Source organism: Micromys minutus (assembly GCF_963924665.1).
Source record: "Micromys minutus genome assembly, chromosome: 32".
NCBI lineage: Eukaryota > Metazoa > Chordata > Mammalia > Rodentia > Muridae > Micromys > Micromys minutus.
In genome coordinates this window covers 14,764,577-14,781,637 of record NC_137967.1, presented here as the reverse complement: position 1 = coordinate 14,781,637, position 17,061 = coordinate 14,764,577, and the positions used below count along the sequence as shown (strand labels likewise).

Genomic DNA, 17,061 nt, shown 5'->3' with positions numbered 1-17,061 from the left:
ATATATCTATGAATGTGTGTGCACATGAATAAGTTCATCCCACAGAATATGTGTAGAGGTCTGAGGACAATTTGTGGGAATTATTCTCTTCTACCATGTGGGCTCTAGGAATAAAACTGAGGTCATCAGTCTTGGTGGTAAATGTCTCTACCTGCTGAGCCACCCTACCAGCCCTGTCAGCATATTTTGATGTACATCTTTGATGAGTGTCGTAGTAAGGATTTACTGCTAGAACAGACACCATGACCAAGGCAACTCTTATTAGGACAACATTTAATTGAGCTTGGCTTACAGGTTCAGAGGTTCAGTCCAGTATCATCAAGGTAGGAATATGGCAGAGTCCAGGCAGTCATGGTGCAGGAGAAGCTGAGAGTTCTATATCCTCATCTGAAGGCTGCTAGAAGACTGGCTTCCAGGTAGATTTTAAGCCCACACCCACGGTGACACACCTACTCCAACAGGGACACACTTCCAAATAGTCTGACTCCCTGGGCGAAACATATACAAACAAACCATCACAATGAGCATACATATAATTAATTTCTTTAGTCCCCAGAATAGAATTTCTGAGTCATACAGTTTGCCTGGATTGATTGCTATTTGTAGATACTTTTAAATTGGATCCTTGGCATACTGGTTAGAATGTCCATTTTTTCATATTCTTGATAATGTGATCATTAATATTTTTTAAAAAGACTTATTATTTTATGTGGATACACTGTCACTGTCCTCAGACACACCAGAAGGGGGCATCAGATCCCATTACAGATGGTTGTCAGCCACCATGTGGTTGCTGGGAATTGAACTCAGGACGTCTGGAAGAGCAGTCAGTGCTCTAACCACTGAGCCACCTCTCCAGCCCCAAGCATTACTCTTGAAGTCAGATTGTATATCCTGGTAGTTTGATACCATTTCTGTTTTCCAGTGGATCATGAATGCCAAGTCTAGAACAGGGATTCTGGGGTTCACAAGCTGAATGAGAGTAGACTTTGTGGGGAGATTAAGAGTTCCATGTATAGCTATGCAATATCCCCCAACTTCCAGGTAAGAGTCCTAGGATTGCTAATTTTTGTTGTTGTTTTGGTTTATCCAGACAAGGTTTCTCTGTGTAGTCCTGGCTGCCCTGGATTTTCTAAGCAGACCAGGCTGGACTTGTCTCCCATGTGTTACCACGAAGAGCAACTGCCTGTTAACTTGAGATTTAGAATCACAAGGAATGTCTCGGGGAGTCTGGGGGTGGGGTGGGAGAACGGGGCATTTTCAGACAGTTCAACTGAAGTAGGAAGAAACATCCTGAACTTAAGGGGAAAAGGGGGTGGGGGGGGCTGGGACTGAAGAAATGGCTCAATAGTTAAGAGCATTTACTGTATTCCCAGAGGACCCGAGTCATTTCTAACACCCATATGGTGGCTCACAATCATCAGTATGTACATAAGCGTGTATGCACAATGGTAACACATGCATACATACATACACATGTACACACATGCAGGCAAAACACTCATACACATACATCTAGAAAGATTTTTTTTTTAATCACGCTGATTACTAGCAATCCATCTTTCTGCTTCCTGACTGCAAACTCAGTGTGACAATGGACCCTTTGCCATCCCCATTCCACCAGTGTGTACCCTCAAACTGTGAACCCCACTGATCTCCACAGCAAGATAAACAGAAAGGGAATCTCAGTGCCATAGGAAAAGGCTTGCAGAGGAAAGGGCTCTACTCTGGAGACCTGAATCTACTTTTAACACCCACAATGGGCAGACTTCAAACTCTTATCTGCTGATAAGGACCTAACAGCACATAAAAATGTGTGCTTTCTGTCTTCAATCCGAGCGCTTGGGAGGCAAAGGTTGCAGCATCTCTGTGGGTTCAAGGCCAGTTTGGTCTACAGAGTGAGTTCCAGGGCAGGCAGGGCTACACAGAGAAGCCCTGTCTCAAAAAACAAAACAACAAAAATTCCCCCACCCGACAAGTATTTCCCAAAGGTCACTAGGTCATCTTGTCAAAACCGGCAAATAAACTGATCTCAGGACTCAAAGAGAGATGGCTCAGAAGTTGAGCACTGGCTACTCTTATAAAGGACTAGGGTTCTGTTCCCACCACTGGTGGCTTAGAACCATTTGGAAACTGTTTCAGGGACTACGATCCTGTCTTTAGGTCTCTGGGACATTGAGCACACAGGTGGTACACATACATGCTTATGTGCAGACAAATCACTCAGGCACACAAAATAAAATAAATAAAACTTTAAAGAAAACTGCTCTGGTTAGCACTAGCTGGTGCTTTTCCAGAAATTATCTCCATGAAGGGTGTCAAGAACAATTAGGCTGTGCTCACTTGGGCTTTAAATGACGTATAACCTCACGTTCCCAGCATTCTTCTGTATGTACGTCATCCTCTTCAGAAACCACCACACAACTTGCCTTAAAAATCTTTTAAACCTTTCCAGTTTTCCAAGACAGGGTTTCTCTGTGTAGCTCTGGCTATCCTGGAATTCTCTCTGTAGACCAGGCTGGCCTTGAGCTCGGAGATCCACCTGCCTGTGCCTCCTGAGAGCTGATATTAAAGGCATACACCAGCACCTAGATAAATCTCTTAGCTCTTAATCTTGTTACAAATGACATTTTGCTGGAAAGGAGTTGCTTCTTTACAGAGATTAACTTGGGAGCCACCAGGATCCTACAGTCACGGTAGGACCTAACTCCCCCCTGAGATACCCACACTTCTCTTATCAACCCATACATCCACACTGTGAGAACCTAACTGTGTCTCTCGTCCAGAGACACCCACACTTGTGTGAGTGTGCTTTAACCCTTTCTCTCCTAGACCACTCACTTCCTATCTCCAATGACTGCAGCTCTGCTTGATTTGGTGCCCCCTGAAGTTCATTTACTTCATAGTTGATGCTGTGAATCTCAGTCTGGTGGAGATGGAGGCCCTGGAGAGAAGCCCTCGATCGCTGTTAGTGAGAAACTGTTCCTGTTGCCAGTGACGAACTCTTCAAGCTGCTTTGGCGAGGCATTTTGTCAGAACAACCAGTAACCCATACGGCTCCTATTCACCATGCTGAAAGTTGTGCATGAACACGCTCTTAAGAGTGTGTGTCATACTCACAGAACAAACCACCTTAAAAACATCAATACGGCAGGTAGTGTTGCACACCTTTAACCTCAGCACTCAGGAAGCAGAGGCAGGCAGATCTGAGTTTGAGGCCAGCCTGCTCTACAGAGAGAACTTCCAGACAGCCAGTGCTAAGAGAGAAACCCTGTCTCAAAGATACCCCCCTCCAAAAAGAAAAACATGTTAATGAAGCAATTATTTAAAAAAGGAAACAATGAAATCTATAAAATGACACTGCCACATGAATGTTATGTTTAAGATCAAAGCATTGTTTTCTTTTCAGTTATTTGCCAGACTGAATAATCTGAGTCAAAAACAAAACAAAACAAAACAAAAAACCCTGTTATTAAACAGCTTCCAGAATATACTACATTCATAGGGTACTTCTCCAATATGAATTTTTCTTCAGACGAACAAGCTAGTCAACAAGTAAACTGCTTCTACATTCTTCGGTCTCGAGGTCTACAGATTCTGATAGTGTGAGTCCCCCCCATACATCGTGTATGTTTTGGTTTATCACCAATATAAGTTCTGATGCGGAATGGGCTGTGGGTCATAGCTGAAGTTCTTCCCACAGCCCTCGTCTTCATAGGCTTTCTTACCAGCGTGAATTCTATGATGGCCGATGAGCTGTGAACTCTGGGAATAGGCCTTCCCACAAATCTTACATTCATACGGTTTCTCTCCGGTGTGGATTCTCTGATGTCTAGTGAGGTCCGAACCAGACCGGAAGGCCTTCTCACACTCCTTACATTCATAGGGCTTCTCACCGGTGTGGATCCTTTGATGTTTAATAAGTTGTGAACTCTGACTGAAGGCATTGCCGCATTCCTTACATTCATAGGGTTTCTCTCCGGTGTGAATTCTCTGGTGCTGAGTGAAATTTGAACCGCTACTAAAAGCCTTCCCACACTCTTTACATTCATAAGGCTTCTCGCCAGTGTGAATTCTCTGATGGCGAGTAAAATTTGAGCCACTACTGAAGGCTTTTCCGCAGTCCTTACATTCGTAGGGTTTCTCACCTGTGTGAATTCTGTGATGGCGTGTCAAGTCTGAGCCGCAAATGAACGTCTTCCCACATTCCTTACACTCGAAGGGTTTCTTCCCCGTGTGAATTTTGTGGTGGTGAGTGAGCCCTGAGGGGTGTCTAAAGGTCTTGCCACAGTCCTTACACTCGTACGGCTTCTCAATGGTGCGCATGGTCTGGTGGGTAGAAAACTGGGGGCCATGGTTATAGTGTTCCCTGTTTTCTTTACTTGCACGGTATTTCTCTTTATTCTTAATAACCTGCTGCAGCCTGAGGGCTGGATACTGACTGAGAGCGGACGCGTCTTCACGGTTGATGACCAGCTCGCTGAACTGTCTCTCACGGTGGCCACGCCATTCCCGGGCAGCGAGGACACTGGAGCACTGGAGGTCCTGTCGTGTGAGCTTTCTCATCACCTCCCACTGTGCTGTCTCTATCTCATACAGCTCCTTCTTCAGGAATAACTTCTGGGCCTCACATTTTGACTCCAGGACTGGGAAAAAAAAAAAAAAAAGAATGAGTGTAATCACATTTATATTGTTTGGGAGACGAGATATAAACGGGGGAGATCTAAAGCGACTTTTGAAAGCTAGGTGAAGGTCAGCAAGGCACAGTGGCAAACATGTATAATCTCAGCGCTCAGGATGCAAAGGCAGGAGGACCCAGAGTTCAAAGTCACCCTAAGCTTGAAGCCAGTCTGGATTTTATGAGACTATATTAAGAATAAAGAAAAAAAAATTCAAGGCCAGAGAGATGGCTTAGCAGTTAAGAGCACTGGCTGCTCTTCCAAAGGTCCCAGGTTCAACTCCCAGCACCCACATGGCGGCTCACAACTGTCTCTAACTCCAGTCCTAGAGGATCTGGCACCTCACAACATGCAGGCCAAACACCATATACATAAAAACAAATCACTAAAAAAAAAAAAAAAAAAAAAAAAAAAAAAAAAAAAAAATCCAGCCAAATTTGGTAGCATACACCTTTAATCCCAGCGCTCGAGAGAGGGAGGCAGAGGCAGGCAGATCCTGTGAGTTCAAGGCCAGCCTGGTCTTCAAAAACGGTTTCATAGAGAAACCCTGTCTTGAAAACAAAAAAAGAAAATTAAAAATCTGAAGTTGAAAATATGGCTCAGTGGCTAGGAATACCTGTTGTTCTAGCCAAGGATCCAGGTTCTATTCCCAGCACTTATCAGTCACAACTGGCCGTAACTCCAGTTCTAGAGTAACAGGGGTCCCCTTTTTGGCCTCCATGGACACCGTACGTGACACTTGCATACATGCAGGTAAAACCTAATATATATGAAAAATGTAAGAAGATTAAAACTAAATCAAGGTCAGGTGTGATGAGACACACCTTTGACTCGGGTGCTGGAGAGGCAGAGGCAGGCAGAGCTTTAAGTTCAAGACTAGCCTGGTCTACAAAGGAAGTTCTAGGATAGCCTGGGCTACACATGGAAAACCTGTCTTGAAAAATGAATGAATGAAAGGAAGGAAGGAAGGAAGGGAGAGAAAGAGAGATCAATGAAGGGGTCAAAGAGTAGGCTCAGCAGTTAAGAGCAGTATATCTTGCAGAAGACTCAGGTTCAATTCCTGGTACACACATGGTAGCTCACAACTGACTATAACTCCAGTCCGCATGTACAGGATGCACATACACACACATGTGGAAGCAAATTAGTCATACAAATAAATACTTTAAATTTCGTTTGCTTAGTTTTGAGACAGGGTTTCTCTATGAAGCCCTGGCTGTCCTGGAATTCACTCCAGACCAGGCTGGACTTGAACTCACAGAGATCCATCTGCCCCTGCCTCTCTAGTGCTGGGATTAAAGGCATATGCCACCACTGCCCAGCTTGGGGAAAAAAAAGTTGCTTTTCTTTTCCTTTTTCCCCAATAAATAATGTAGATAAGAAATCCCTGGTGAGGGGGCTGGAGAGATGGCTCAGAGATTAGAGCACTGACTGCTCTTCCAGAGGTCCTGAGTTCAAATCCCAGCAACCACATGGTGGCTCACAACCATCAGTAATGTGATCTGATGCTCTCTTCAGGTGTGTCTGAAGACAGCTACAGTGAACTTATAATCAATCAATCAATCTAAAATAAAAGATGCAAATAAAAGGATCAGATGCCCTCTTCTGGCCTCCATGGGCACTGCATCCATGTGGCCCACATACATGCAGGCAATACACACGTACTCTGTGAACTTTAGGCTACTGAGCTACAGAGGAGAATTACAGGAGAGATCCTGCCTCAAAAAGTAGAAATGCACATGCGCGTGCACTGTGCAAAGTAACCCGGACCCAGAAAGATAAAAGCCGGTTTTCTCTCATGTGTCCTTCCTAGCACCAATCCTCAGATGGGAACACAGAACCTGGAGCGAACACAGGAACCGGGAAAGAGAGAAAACACCATTCCAGCAGAAGCTCTGGAGATAATCAACACTAAGTTCATTTTTAAAGCTATAGGGATCACATTCCTTCTTATATTTACCTTAATGACGTGTGTTTAGGTGCATGTTCATGCGCACACACGTAAGGCCTCGACCCGAATATTGTTATTTTGGGGGAGGTGGAGCAGGCCTCAGAGATGAGCTGTGGACATCAACGCCTCATCCATCTCAGACTTGAGGTCCGGAGGCTGCTGTCTGTGAGCGGAGCCTGACCACGCACAGGAAATGGGTTGGGGTTAGAGTTTCTGTGGCAGCCTCTGGGTCAGAGCTTGCCATGGTGGAACAGGCAGTGACTCAGACACGGCTGCAGTGTTATTTCTTTAACATGTGTAGTTCCTCGCTGAGAACTGCACACGTTGGGCCCTGGGCTGATCCCCAGGAGAGAGTGAGTGAGAGGCAAAGATGGAGAAGCAAAGGGGGAAATGGAGGAGGAGCAGGGTATACCTTTGACTACGTAGGAAAACACACATTCCAGGGGACAGCGGAGATACAAAGGGGCTGCTAAGAAGTATTAGAACCCAGACCGGGCGGCTGCTCAGGCTGTAGCCCCTGCAGCCCCCCCCACCCCACCCCAGCCTCACAGGCGCCCCTATGGAGACCCAACAGCATTCCAGCTCCTTGGGTTTCTCATCAGATGTGAGTTTGGAGGCTTGAACACACCAAAGGACCTACAGGGACCACACTTCTCTTCCCCAACTGCCTGATGGGAAATCACAGGCCCCGTCTTCCGGCTCTTCCTGGCGCTCACACTGCTGTCTGTCATGCTGAGGCCTGAGGTCTCCTGTGTGTGCTATGACTCTGCTAATAAACTTCCTACCCCACACCCACCCAAGTGTCCCCTAGGCCTGCAGCTCAGGCCTTTCAAGAATCTTGGACGGAAAGTATGCCTTATGGAAGGGTGCCAGAAGAGTTAGGGACACTTAACAAACAAGGAAGAGGACCTGGGACGCCTCTGTAACTCCATCAGCTCTGTTCCTTTCCCTTTCAGGTTTTTAAAGACAGGATCCATTGGAGCCCTGGCTGGCCTAGAACTTACAGAGCTCTACCCGCCTCTTCCTCCCAAGCGCTGAGACTACCAGTGTGTGCCAACGTGCTCAACTATCCTTGGCCACACTGCACAGCTTCCCGCTTCTAACTCTACGTTACCTGAAACACTCTGTAGGGCAAGGCTGTAGAAGTCCTATGGCTCCTTCCAAAGCAAGTAGGCATGCTTGAGAATGCTTGGAGGGAAGGAGGAAACAGCCCCGGCAAAGGGCAGAAACAAGTTAGTGCGGACAGACGTCCTTACCCATTGACAGCAGGTTGCTGTAATTCTCCAGCATCACATCTCTGTACAAGTCCCTCTGCTCCTCAGTCAGACACTCCCACTCCTCCTGAGAGAAGTCTATGTACACATCATGGAACAGCACTGACACCTGGAACAACACCCGCAGATCGCTTGATTAATAGAAGAGGGAGGGGAGCAGGAGGAGGAGGAGGAGGAGGAAGAGGAGCAGGAGGAGGAGGAGGAGGAGCAGGAGGAGGAGGAGGAGGAGCAGGAGGAAGAGAAGGAGGAGGAGGAGCAGGAGGAGGAGGAGAAGGAGGAAGAAGAGGAGGAGGAGGAGGAGGAAGAGGAGGAGGAGGAGGTGGAGGAGAAGGAGGAAGAAGAGGAGGAGGAGGAGGAGGAAGAGGAGGAAGAGGAGGAGGAGGAGGTGGAGCAGGAGGAGGAGGAGCAGGAGAAGGAGGAGGAGGAGGAGGAGCAGGAGGAGAAGGAGGAGAAGGAGCAGGAGGAGGAGGAGGAAGAAGAGCAGGAGGAAGAGGAGGAGGAGGAGGAAGAGCAGGAGGAGGAAGAGGAGGAGGAGCAGGAAGAGCAGGAGGAGGAAGAGGAGGAGGAGCAGGAAGAGCAGGAGGAGGAAGAGGAGGAGGAGCAGGAGGAGCAGGAAGAGCAGGAGGAGGAAGAGGAGGAGGAGGAGGGAAAAGGAGGAGGAGGAGAAAAAGGGATTGTTTTTATGTAGGAAATCAATAGAGAAGGAATAGAGTAAAAGAAGCTAAATGCAGTGAGAATAAATGTCTGCAATCATAGGGAAGGCCTGTGACCAAGCCACAGTGCTTCCTAGGCTCTGTTTTCCTTCATACGAAGCTGCCTGGGCTGGAATGAATGTCTCCATTGCCCACAGGAAGCGGGGAGACACAGACCCAGCCGGGAGGACCTCTGTGATTTACACATGGCCTCATGGCATTCTCACCAAACGCTCCTCTTTTCTCAAACAGCCAAGAGTAAAATCTCAGGGTAGAAGGAAAAGAAGGGACATTAGAAGCATCCAGAAAGGCAGCAGGCTTTGTGAAAGGCATCAGGAAGCAGAGGAGAAATGGCATTCTTAAGACTTCTGGACACAAGAGACAAAACAATCCAGGACCCAGGGGAGAAAGATAAACTCTGACCTAGAAGTCTATAAGTAAACGATCGTTCACTCTGAGCGTACATCCTAGATGTGCAAGGACTCAAGTACAGGCTCCTTGGAAACTACTGGAGGATATGGTCACCAAGACGAGGCAGTAAACCAAAAAAGGCCATGGAATGCAAGAAAGAGCCAGGAGTCAACAGGAGAATATCAGGGGGAAACCCAGGGAAGGGATAAAACATCAGGCAAGTGGTGGTATCTAGAGAGGAGACAGATCAGCTGGGAACAAGGACACTGAAGGATGGGGAGGACATGTGTTTGACCAGATAGAAACATACTAACAGGCTAGAGGCTCAGTGGTTAAAGGTTCTTGCTGTTCTCTGAGGAACCCGAGTATCCACAACCACCTCTGCTGCAGTTTGAGGGGATCTGACGCCCTCTTCTGACTGTAATTAACGCACATGGTACTGACAAAGACAAGGGAGCAAACGTTCATGCACAAGAAATAAAAACCATGAAGCTCAGAGACTGATTCGTGACAATGACATCATCAAGCTTGGGGGCCATGCCCTGTGCCCAATATAGGTTCGGCCACCCATCCTCACTTAAAGGAGCCAAATTGATAGTATAAAGCAGAAAAAAGTAATTAAACATGACCTTGAAGTGGAGGGCCGTCCTTGAGACTGAAGGTTAAAAGGAGGGCCGAGGATATGCTCACCTAAGCAGTCCAACCACCACTGCACCACCACTATCTGGACTTCAGGCTCATCTCCTTAGTTACTCTGTAAGTTGTTAGATGTAAAATCTCTTTCCAGGAGACAAGTTCCCCCTTTGGCTGGGATCTTTTCTTTCTCCCAGCATGAGATCGTTGTGGGGAAAATGCCATTTCTTGGAGCCCACCCGAACTTCAATAGTCTGATAATCAGATTACTGATTCAGAGACACAAGGGTCTGGAACATCTTCATTTCTGCCAAGCCAGTAAACAGTGACTTTCAGAAGATTCTAGATATACATATACCAATAACTAAGAAAATGAATCAGAATAATTCATGTAGTATAGACAGAGACAGGTGGATCTATGAGGTTGAGGCCAGCCTGGTTTACAGAGAGGGTTCCAGAACAACCAGGGTTATACAAAGAAATCCTGCCTTGAAAAAGAAAACAAACAAACAACATAATTAATGTATAGGGTACAATGTTGCATGGCTGTAATCACAAGTTTGAGGCCAGTCATAGGAGCACAACTGAATTCTGAGCCAGTTTGATAAAGAGTGAGTGAGGACCTGTCTCTAAAACAAGGAACACAAACTCCTTCCTTCCAAGAACTGGATTAAGGGCATGCATCACAGTGTTTAGACCTAAGACTGGAAAATGTTACAATCAGGTGCCCCTCCCCAGTATTAAAAAAGTAAACCTTACTATTGATAGATAACTGGGTAAATAAGCCTGGCTTGGGTAGCACAGACTTTTAATCCCGGCCAGTCTCAGTGAGTTCAATGCCGGCCTAGTCTACAAACTGAGACCTATTTAAAATAAAGGGAAGGGGCGGAAGGGGGGCGGACAAACAAGTTTTTACAGTAAGTGTAGATTCATTTCAGATTAAATAATATTTCATGTTAAGGATGATAAATGCCAATTTCTTGTTCACCTGCTTGTCTGGGATGAAATCCAGGAATTCAGGTTCTTTTCATGCTAGACAAAGTATTTTACCAATAAGCTACCTGCTGGTCCTTGGTTTTTCAAGACAGAGTTCACTATGAACTACAGGGCATCCTTGAACTCACTGTAGTACAAGCTGGCCTGGAATCTACCATCATCCTAAACGCTGGGATTCAGGCATGAGCCACTTCACTCGGCATAAATGACAATCAATCTACCATTAGACATTTAGGTTAATATCAATCTTTTTTTAAAATAATATTTATTTATTATTATATTTATGTGAATACACTGTAGCTGTCTTCAGACACACCAGAAGAGGGCATCTCATTACAGATGGTTGTGAGCCACCATGTGGTTGCTGGGATTTGAACTCAGAACCTCTGGAAGAGCAGCCAGTGCTCTCAACCCCTGAGCCATCTCTCCAGCCCAATATCAATTTTTAAAGACTTCCCTGGCCTGGAACATAGTTTACTTGGCAAAGTATTTTCCCAGTAGCCATGAAACTCTGGGTTCCATCCCTAGGGTTCTATGTAAACCTGGTAGCACATGCAATGCAAGTCCAACACCTGAGAGGGGACGGCAGGATGAGCCCAAGATTATCCTCAGCTAAATAATGAGCTGGAAGCCAGCCCAGAAGAAAGACTGTCTGAAAGTGCACGCACATGCACACACACACACACACACACACACACACACACACACACACGCACACACGCACGCAGATGTTGTCCCCTGTCTGCTTGCTTCCCTGTGGAGCATGAGACGCCTCTGTACATCTCTGTACACCCAGACAGACTGAGAAGGGCGTTCAGAGATAGAGACAAATAGATTCCATGGGGGTCCTGGCCAGCCATGAACAGCAGGAGTGTTACAACTCTTAGAAGAGATTTCGGCAGCCACAGCCGGGGTCCCAGGTCTCTCATCAATCACAGCAACAGTGGCAGAGGTGGCAGCTGGAGCTGCTGCCACTCTTGATGTGAGCCTCTGCAGGGGTTGAGAGCCTAGTCAGTCAGGAGGGACCAAGACCCAGAGGTGAATGCTTCAGGAGAGTGGACTCTTCCCAAGTGTCACACCTCAGTAAAGACAATCCTCCATGAAATAACCGGTGTGCTTTATCCCACGTGGACAGGGGCTGTATAAACCTTGGAGAGTGGGATGGGATTTAGGGGGGAGATGTTCTCTACTGGCTGAGTCTGAGAGGTTAGCTGCACTCTATTTCCATGGGGAAGGAATCCAGGTACTATATTATATTACATGGTCCTCTCCGTGGGGTGTCATGGCTGCAGAGCAAGTACAGAGGTAGGAAGCGGCTCAGCTCCTGCTGTTCTCAAATCTCTGAGCTACCTGGGGTCTGAGCTCAGTCAGCATTACCAGTTCTTATGTCCATCTGGTGGCACGGCCCAATTGCCTTATAAAAAGATAACCTTAATATGGGAAACGGTGGTATTTATAAATAGTACTGCCGACCTATCAATTGCCCCTGTTCCTGAGCTTCAGGAAAATGACTGAGAAAGATGCTACTTAATACAACGGTATGGGGCCAGAGAGATGGCTCAGCAGCTGGGAGCATTGGTTGCTCTTCCAGAGGACCCGGGTTCAATTCCCCTTACCAACAATCCAGTCCAGGGGAGCTGACACCCTCTTCTGGCCTCCAAAAGTATGAGATGCACAGACATACTTCCAGGCAAAACACCCAAACAGACAAACAGACTTAAAAAAAAAAAAAGGGCTCAATGAGTTTCACAGAGCTTTGACCAACCAGCAGTCATACTTCCAAACCTAAAAGGCTCGTAAACCAGGAGACACAGAGGTTCTGAGACTGAAACTGAGCTAAACCATCACACTTATTTTCCTTCTTCTTTTTGTTGTTGTTAGACTGAGGCAGGATCTCACTGGATAGTCCTGGCTGGCCTGGAATTCACTATGTAGATCAGGTTGGCCCTGAACACACAGCGAGTGCTGGGATTAATGTGTGCTACCCCTTCTCCGTTGTGATCCTAGCTGGGCCATCACTCCTGCCCCCACCGCCTTTTCAATTTGTCTACTAGAGAGCAGCAGTTCTCAACCTGTGGATCACGACCCATTCGAGGTTCTAAGGGCCCTTTCCCAGGGTCCACCTTAGACCAGAAAACACAGATGTTCACATTATGACTCGTAACAGTAGTAAAACTAAAATCAAGAAGTAGCAAGAAAAAAAAAATTATGGTTGGGAGGGTCACCACGGCATGAGGAACTGTAACCACAGGTTTTCCTACCCATGTTCCAGCTTCCCAGTAACAACTTGGAGACTTATTTACGAACACATGCCTAGGCCATAAGCTTAGGCTAGTTCCCCGACTAGCTTGTCACTTATGGAACCCACTTAAACTAATCTATGTTTGCATCCAACGCCCTCAGATTCCAAGGCAAACCTCCAGCCTCCCACTATCTCCCAGAGTTCCAATCTCCTGCAACTCCCGCCTCTTACTCCCTCCCCCTTGCTAATAGGCCACCGGCTTTTTATTGACAGGCCATGCTTCTACACAGCAGTGCACAAGAGACATCCCGACAAGGAAGAGTATTCAAGGGTCAGAGCATCAGGAAGATGCAGAACCACTGCCTTAGCAACCCTTTGCCCATCACAAGGACCCTATCATGACTGAGCTACCACTGCTTTAGAGCAAGGGCAAGACTATGTTTACACCTGAACTGAAGGAAGGTTCCCTGTCCAACACCAAAAGAAGCATCACGTTGAAGAAAGCAGACATTTATCTGTACTAGACACAAAATGACTATATTTGAATACAAAAAAAACAAAAAAAAACTCTGCCTCACCTGAGCCATGGCGGTGGTAGTGGCAGGTCCTCTGTGCTGCTCTTCTGGAACAGGGGAGAACTGGAGGAGACAAACAACAATGAGACCCCACTTGACTCAGTGCCCACAGCAGTCATTCCCCAAGTGCTCACCCCACACTTTGAGGGGGTCTAAAGTGGGGAGAATAGACAACTATCTCAACATCCCTAACTTCAGAGAGCCAGGCTCTGGAATGGAACAGGAGGGGTTTGAGCAATATGACTCATTTGCACACAAACAGACACGTGAAGATATACCGAGAGGCCACACCTACTGCATCTTGGGACCAGCCTCCATCTTAAAGAGAGAGAAAAAAAAAAGCAGAACCCAAGCTGCACTGATGTACCAGGAAGGACCCCATGCTTGTCCTTGGCCCAGACCCCAGAGTTACTCCGTAGTATTTTCCTAGCAACAGTCAATCAAAGATTAGTCTGCTTATTTCGGATGCACTTTCAGACCGTTTGTGATTGTCTACGGTCTAGTCAGTCATTCTAGTAGATGTTTGCCAGAGCGGACACCCTCCTCCCTTCCCCCTCCCTTGCTCCTATTTTCCTATAAAAACTTGTCCTGGTGAGGGTCTGAGGCTGCACCACCTGCCCTGCTGTGTCAGGGTGGGCTTGTAGAAGAGCCCAAGCCCGGGCTTGTAATAAAGGGACCCTACACCGAAAACGGCTCCTTGGTGGTCTTTGGGGTACACGGACATTTCCTGACACAACAATACAATTCTTATACAGGCCAGATGGAAGTATCTGAAATCTCAGCAGTCCCAAGACTGAGACAGTAACACTGGCAGGGGTTCGAGACCAGCAAGGCCTTCACAGACTGACTAGACTTTTCCTCCCCCCCGCCCCCCTCCCCTCCCCGGTTTTGTGAGACAGGATCTCTCTCTATAGCTCTGACTGTCCTGGAATTCAGTCTGTTGACCAGGCTGGTATTGAACTCACAGAGACTCACCTGCTTCTGCCTCCAGAGTGCTGAATTAAATGCCCAAACAGCTTAAAATTAAATCTTTTTTTTTAAAATCATATTTTAAATCTTTTTTTTTTTTTAGGGGAGGGGAGTTAAGGATATGGAGTATTTCCCCCGCAAAGGACCCGATGTGCATCTGCTCCGGCACGGTTTTACATCAGTTAGAAGAGGATGGAAACTGAAGCTCCTTTTGCAAAGGTAGTAATATGTCTGCTGCAGAGGCACACGACTTTAATCCCAGCACTCAGAAGACAGAGGCAGGTGGATCGATCTGTGAGTTCAAGGCCAGGTTAGAATACAGAGCAAGTTCCAGGCCATCCAGGGCTATGCTGTGAGACTTTGTCTTTAAAAATTAATTAATTAATTAATTAACTAATTAATTAATTAAAGCAGACATGTCAGTATGTTTATAAGATTAAAAGTTAGAAATACTCAGATGTCTACCAGTGGATGAGATGAATAAGGACAGTATACTTTAGATAAATTTTGCAGGCAAATGAATGGAACTTGAGAATATTGTCCTGAGTGAAGTAGCCCAGAGCCAGAAAGTCATGTGCGGCTTGTACTCACTAATAAGAGGACATCAGCCACAAAGTGCAGGACACCAATGCTACAATCCATAAACCAAAAGGAACTGGGTAATAAGGAGGTCCAAGGGAGGAATGATGGCTTGTATATGCTTGGGCCAGGGAGTGACAGTATTAAGAGGTCACTGTGGATATGGGCTTTAAGACCAGAATCCTAGCTGCCTGGGAGTCAGTCTCCACCAGCAGCCTTCAGGTGAAGATGTAGAGCTCTCATCTCTTCCTGCACCATGCCTGCCTGGATGCTGCCGTGTCCCGCTTTGATGAAACTAGACTGAACCTTTGAACCTGTAAGCCAGCCTCAATTAAATGGTGCCCTTGTAAGAGTTGCCTTGGTTATGGTATCTCTTCACCACACTAAAACTGTAACTGAGACAGGAGGATTCGAGAATCCCACTCAGGAAAGACTAAAAAGTCACCAGAGATGAATGGAGAGAGGGAGCGGTCAACCAACGACTGCCCCAACTTGAACCCATCTCATTTGAGAGAGCCAACCCCTGACACTATTAATGATGCTTGTAGACAGGAACCTAGCATAACCATCTTCTGAGAGACTTCGTCCATCACGGTACAGAGACAGATGCAGAGACCCACAGCCAAACATCAGGCGGAGTCCAGGGAGTCTTGTGGAAGAGTGGGGCATAGAAGTGAGTAAATCAGAGGGGTTAAGGACACAAGAAAACCCAGAGTCAACTAATCTGGGACCATGGGGGTGGGGTTCAGAGATCCTGGGTCACCATCCAAAGAGCATGTGAGAACTGGACCTAGACGCCCCCCTACAAATTTATAGCAAATGTGCAGCTTGGTCTTCACGTGGATCCCCTAACAAGTGGAATTGGGGCTATCTCCGTCTCTGTTTCCTTCCATTGGATCTCGCCCCACTCCCCCCCAAGCTTGGACTGCCTGATTAGGCCTCAGTGGTAGATGTATCTACACCTGCTAGGACTAGATGCCTCAGTGAGGATAGTACCTCCTTCTCTGAGAAGGTGAGGAGTTGAAGGAAGGGATTTGTAAGGGTGGGACTGGGAAGAGAGAAAGGAGGTGGCTGAGATTGGGATATAAAGTAAATTTAAAACAGTAGAAATGAAAAACAGTTAGAAACACTCATACGGCTACTAGAAATAGTTGAGATGAATACGTGCAGTGTTCTTCCTATGCTGGCCTATCAAACAGCACGAAACCTCAGTCAAGCCGCTATCCCACTCAACATGGGGGAAGTCCCACACAGGTGTCAAAATAAACACAAGACAAAGGAAAGCATGTTAACACTCACATGCACTTCTAAAATGAGCAAAGGCTAAAGAAGAACGCACGCAAGAGACACACATCCAAAACTTCACACTCACAACCCACACAACAGGGACATTCAGCTATCGGAAACGTACCTACGAGGAACCAAGGGGACTGCCCACTCGGGACTCAAAAGATAACTTAAGCACAACCGTACTTTTACCACACAGAATCCACAGCTACCCGTGCCTGCACCGTGCTGCACGTGGTCACAACATCACACAGTCGCACGCCCCTACAGGGACAGAACACTCCACCAGTCAGCAGCGCTCCACATGCACACACAGCACCGCACCTGTCCCCAGCTCGCTCGCTCACCAACGGCTAGTGCCCGCCACGGAGTTAGCAGAAAAGATGCTCATCACCAGTCCAGCCCCTGAGCGCCGCGATCACTGCTCACAAAATAGCTGCTCAATTCCGACTTCAACTCCTCCGCCACACAAAGCCCGGCCTGGGTGCTTGCCCCGCCTCCTCGCGGGTTCCGCACCACAGGCCTTCCTTCCAAGCTTCCCAAACCCTGCAATCCTCCTCTGCACCTCCCCTCTTGCCAGCAAAGCTCTGAGGTCACAGCAGACGCATGGTTTTCCCGCGAGAAGCCAAGGTGCCTTCTGGGATATGTAGTCCAAGGCAACGCGACGCACAAAGTGGCTTTCGGTGGGCGGGGTTTCTAGCTATTCCTTAGTGTCGTGGACAAGCGGACGACACCCCAAATCGAAATGCATCCCTTTGGATACATGGAACCCC

The 17,061-nt window shown here is 47.1% G+C and overlaps 1 protein-coding gene across 2 annotated transcripts; it reads right to left on the bottom strand.

The window, feature by feature from the left end:
* Positions 1 to 3,421: 3,421 nt before the first annotated feature.
* Positions 3,422 to 16,840, bottom strand: ZNF566 (zinc finger protein 566). Of its 2 annotated transcripts, none has more exons than XM_080908922.1 (4): positions 16,613 to 16,840; positions 13,457 to 13,516; positions 7,887 to 8,013; positions 3,422 to 4,646 (listed from the first exon to the last, which is right to left on the bottom strand). In XM_080908922.1, exons 2-4 carry the CDS (start codon positions 13,463 to 13,465, stop codon positions 3,643 to 3,645), a joined length of 1,140 nt encoding a protein of 379 aa, XP_080765048.1. In that variant the 5' UTR covers positions 13,466 to 13,516; positions 16,613 to 16,840; the 3' UTR covers positions 3,422 to 3,642. The 2 variants fall into 2 exon arrangements, with proteins under 2 accessions (XP_080765048.1, XP_080765047.1); XM_080908921.1 differs by having other exon boundaries at positions 16,636 to 16,840.
* Positions 16,841 to 17,061: the final 221 nt, after the last annotated feature.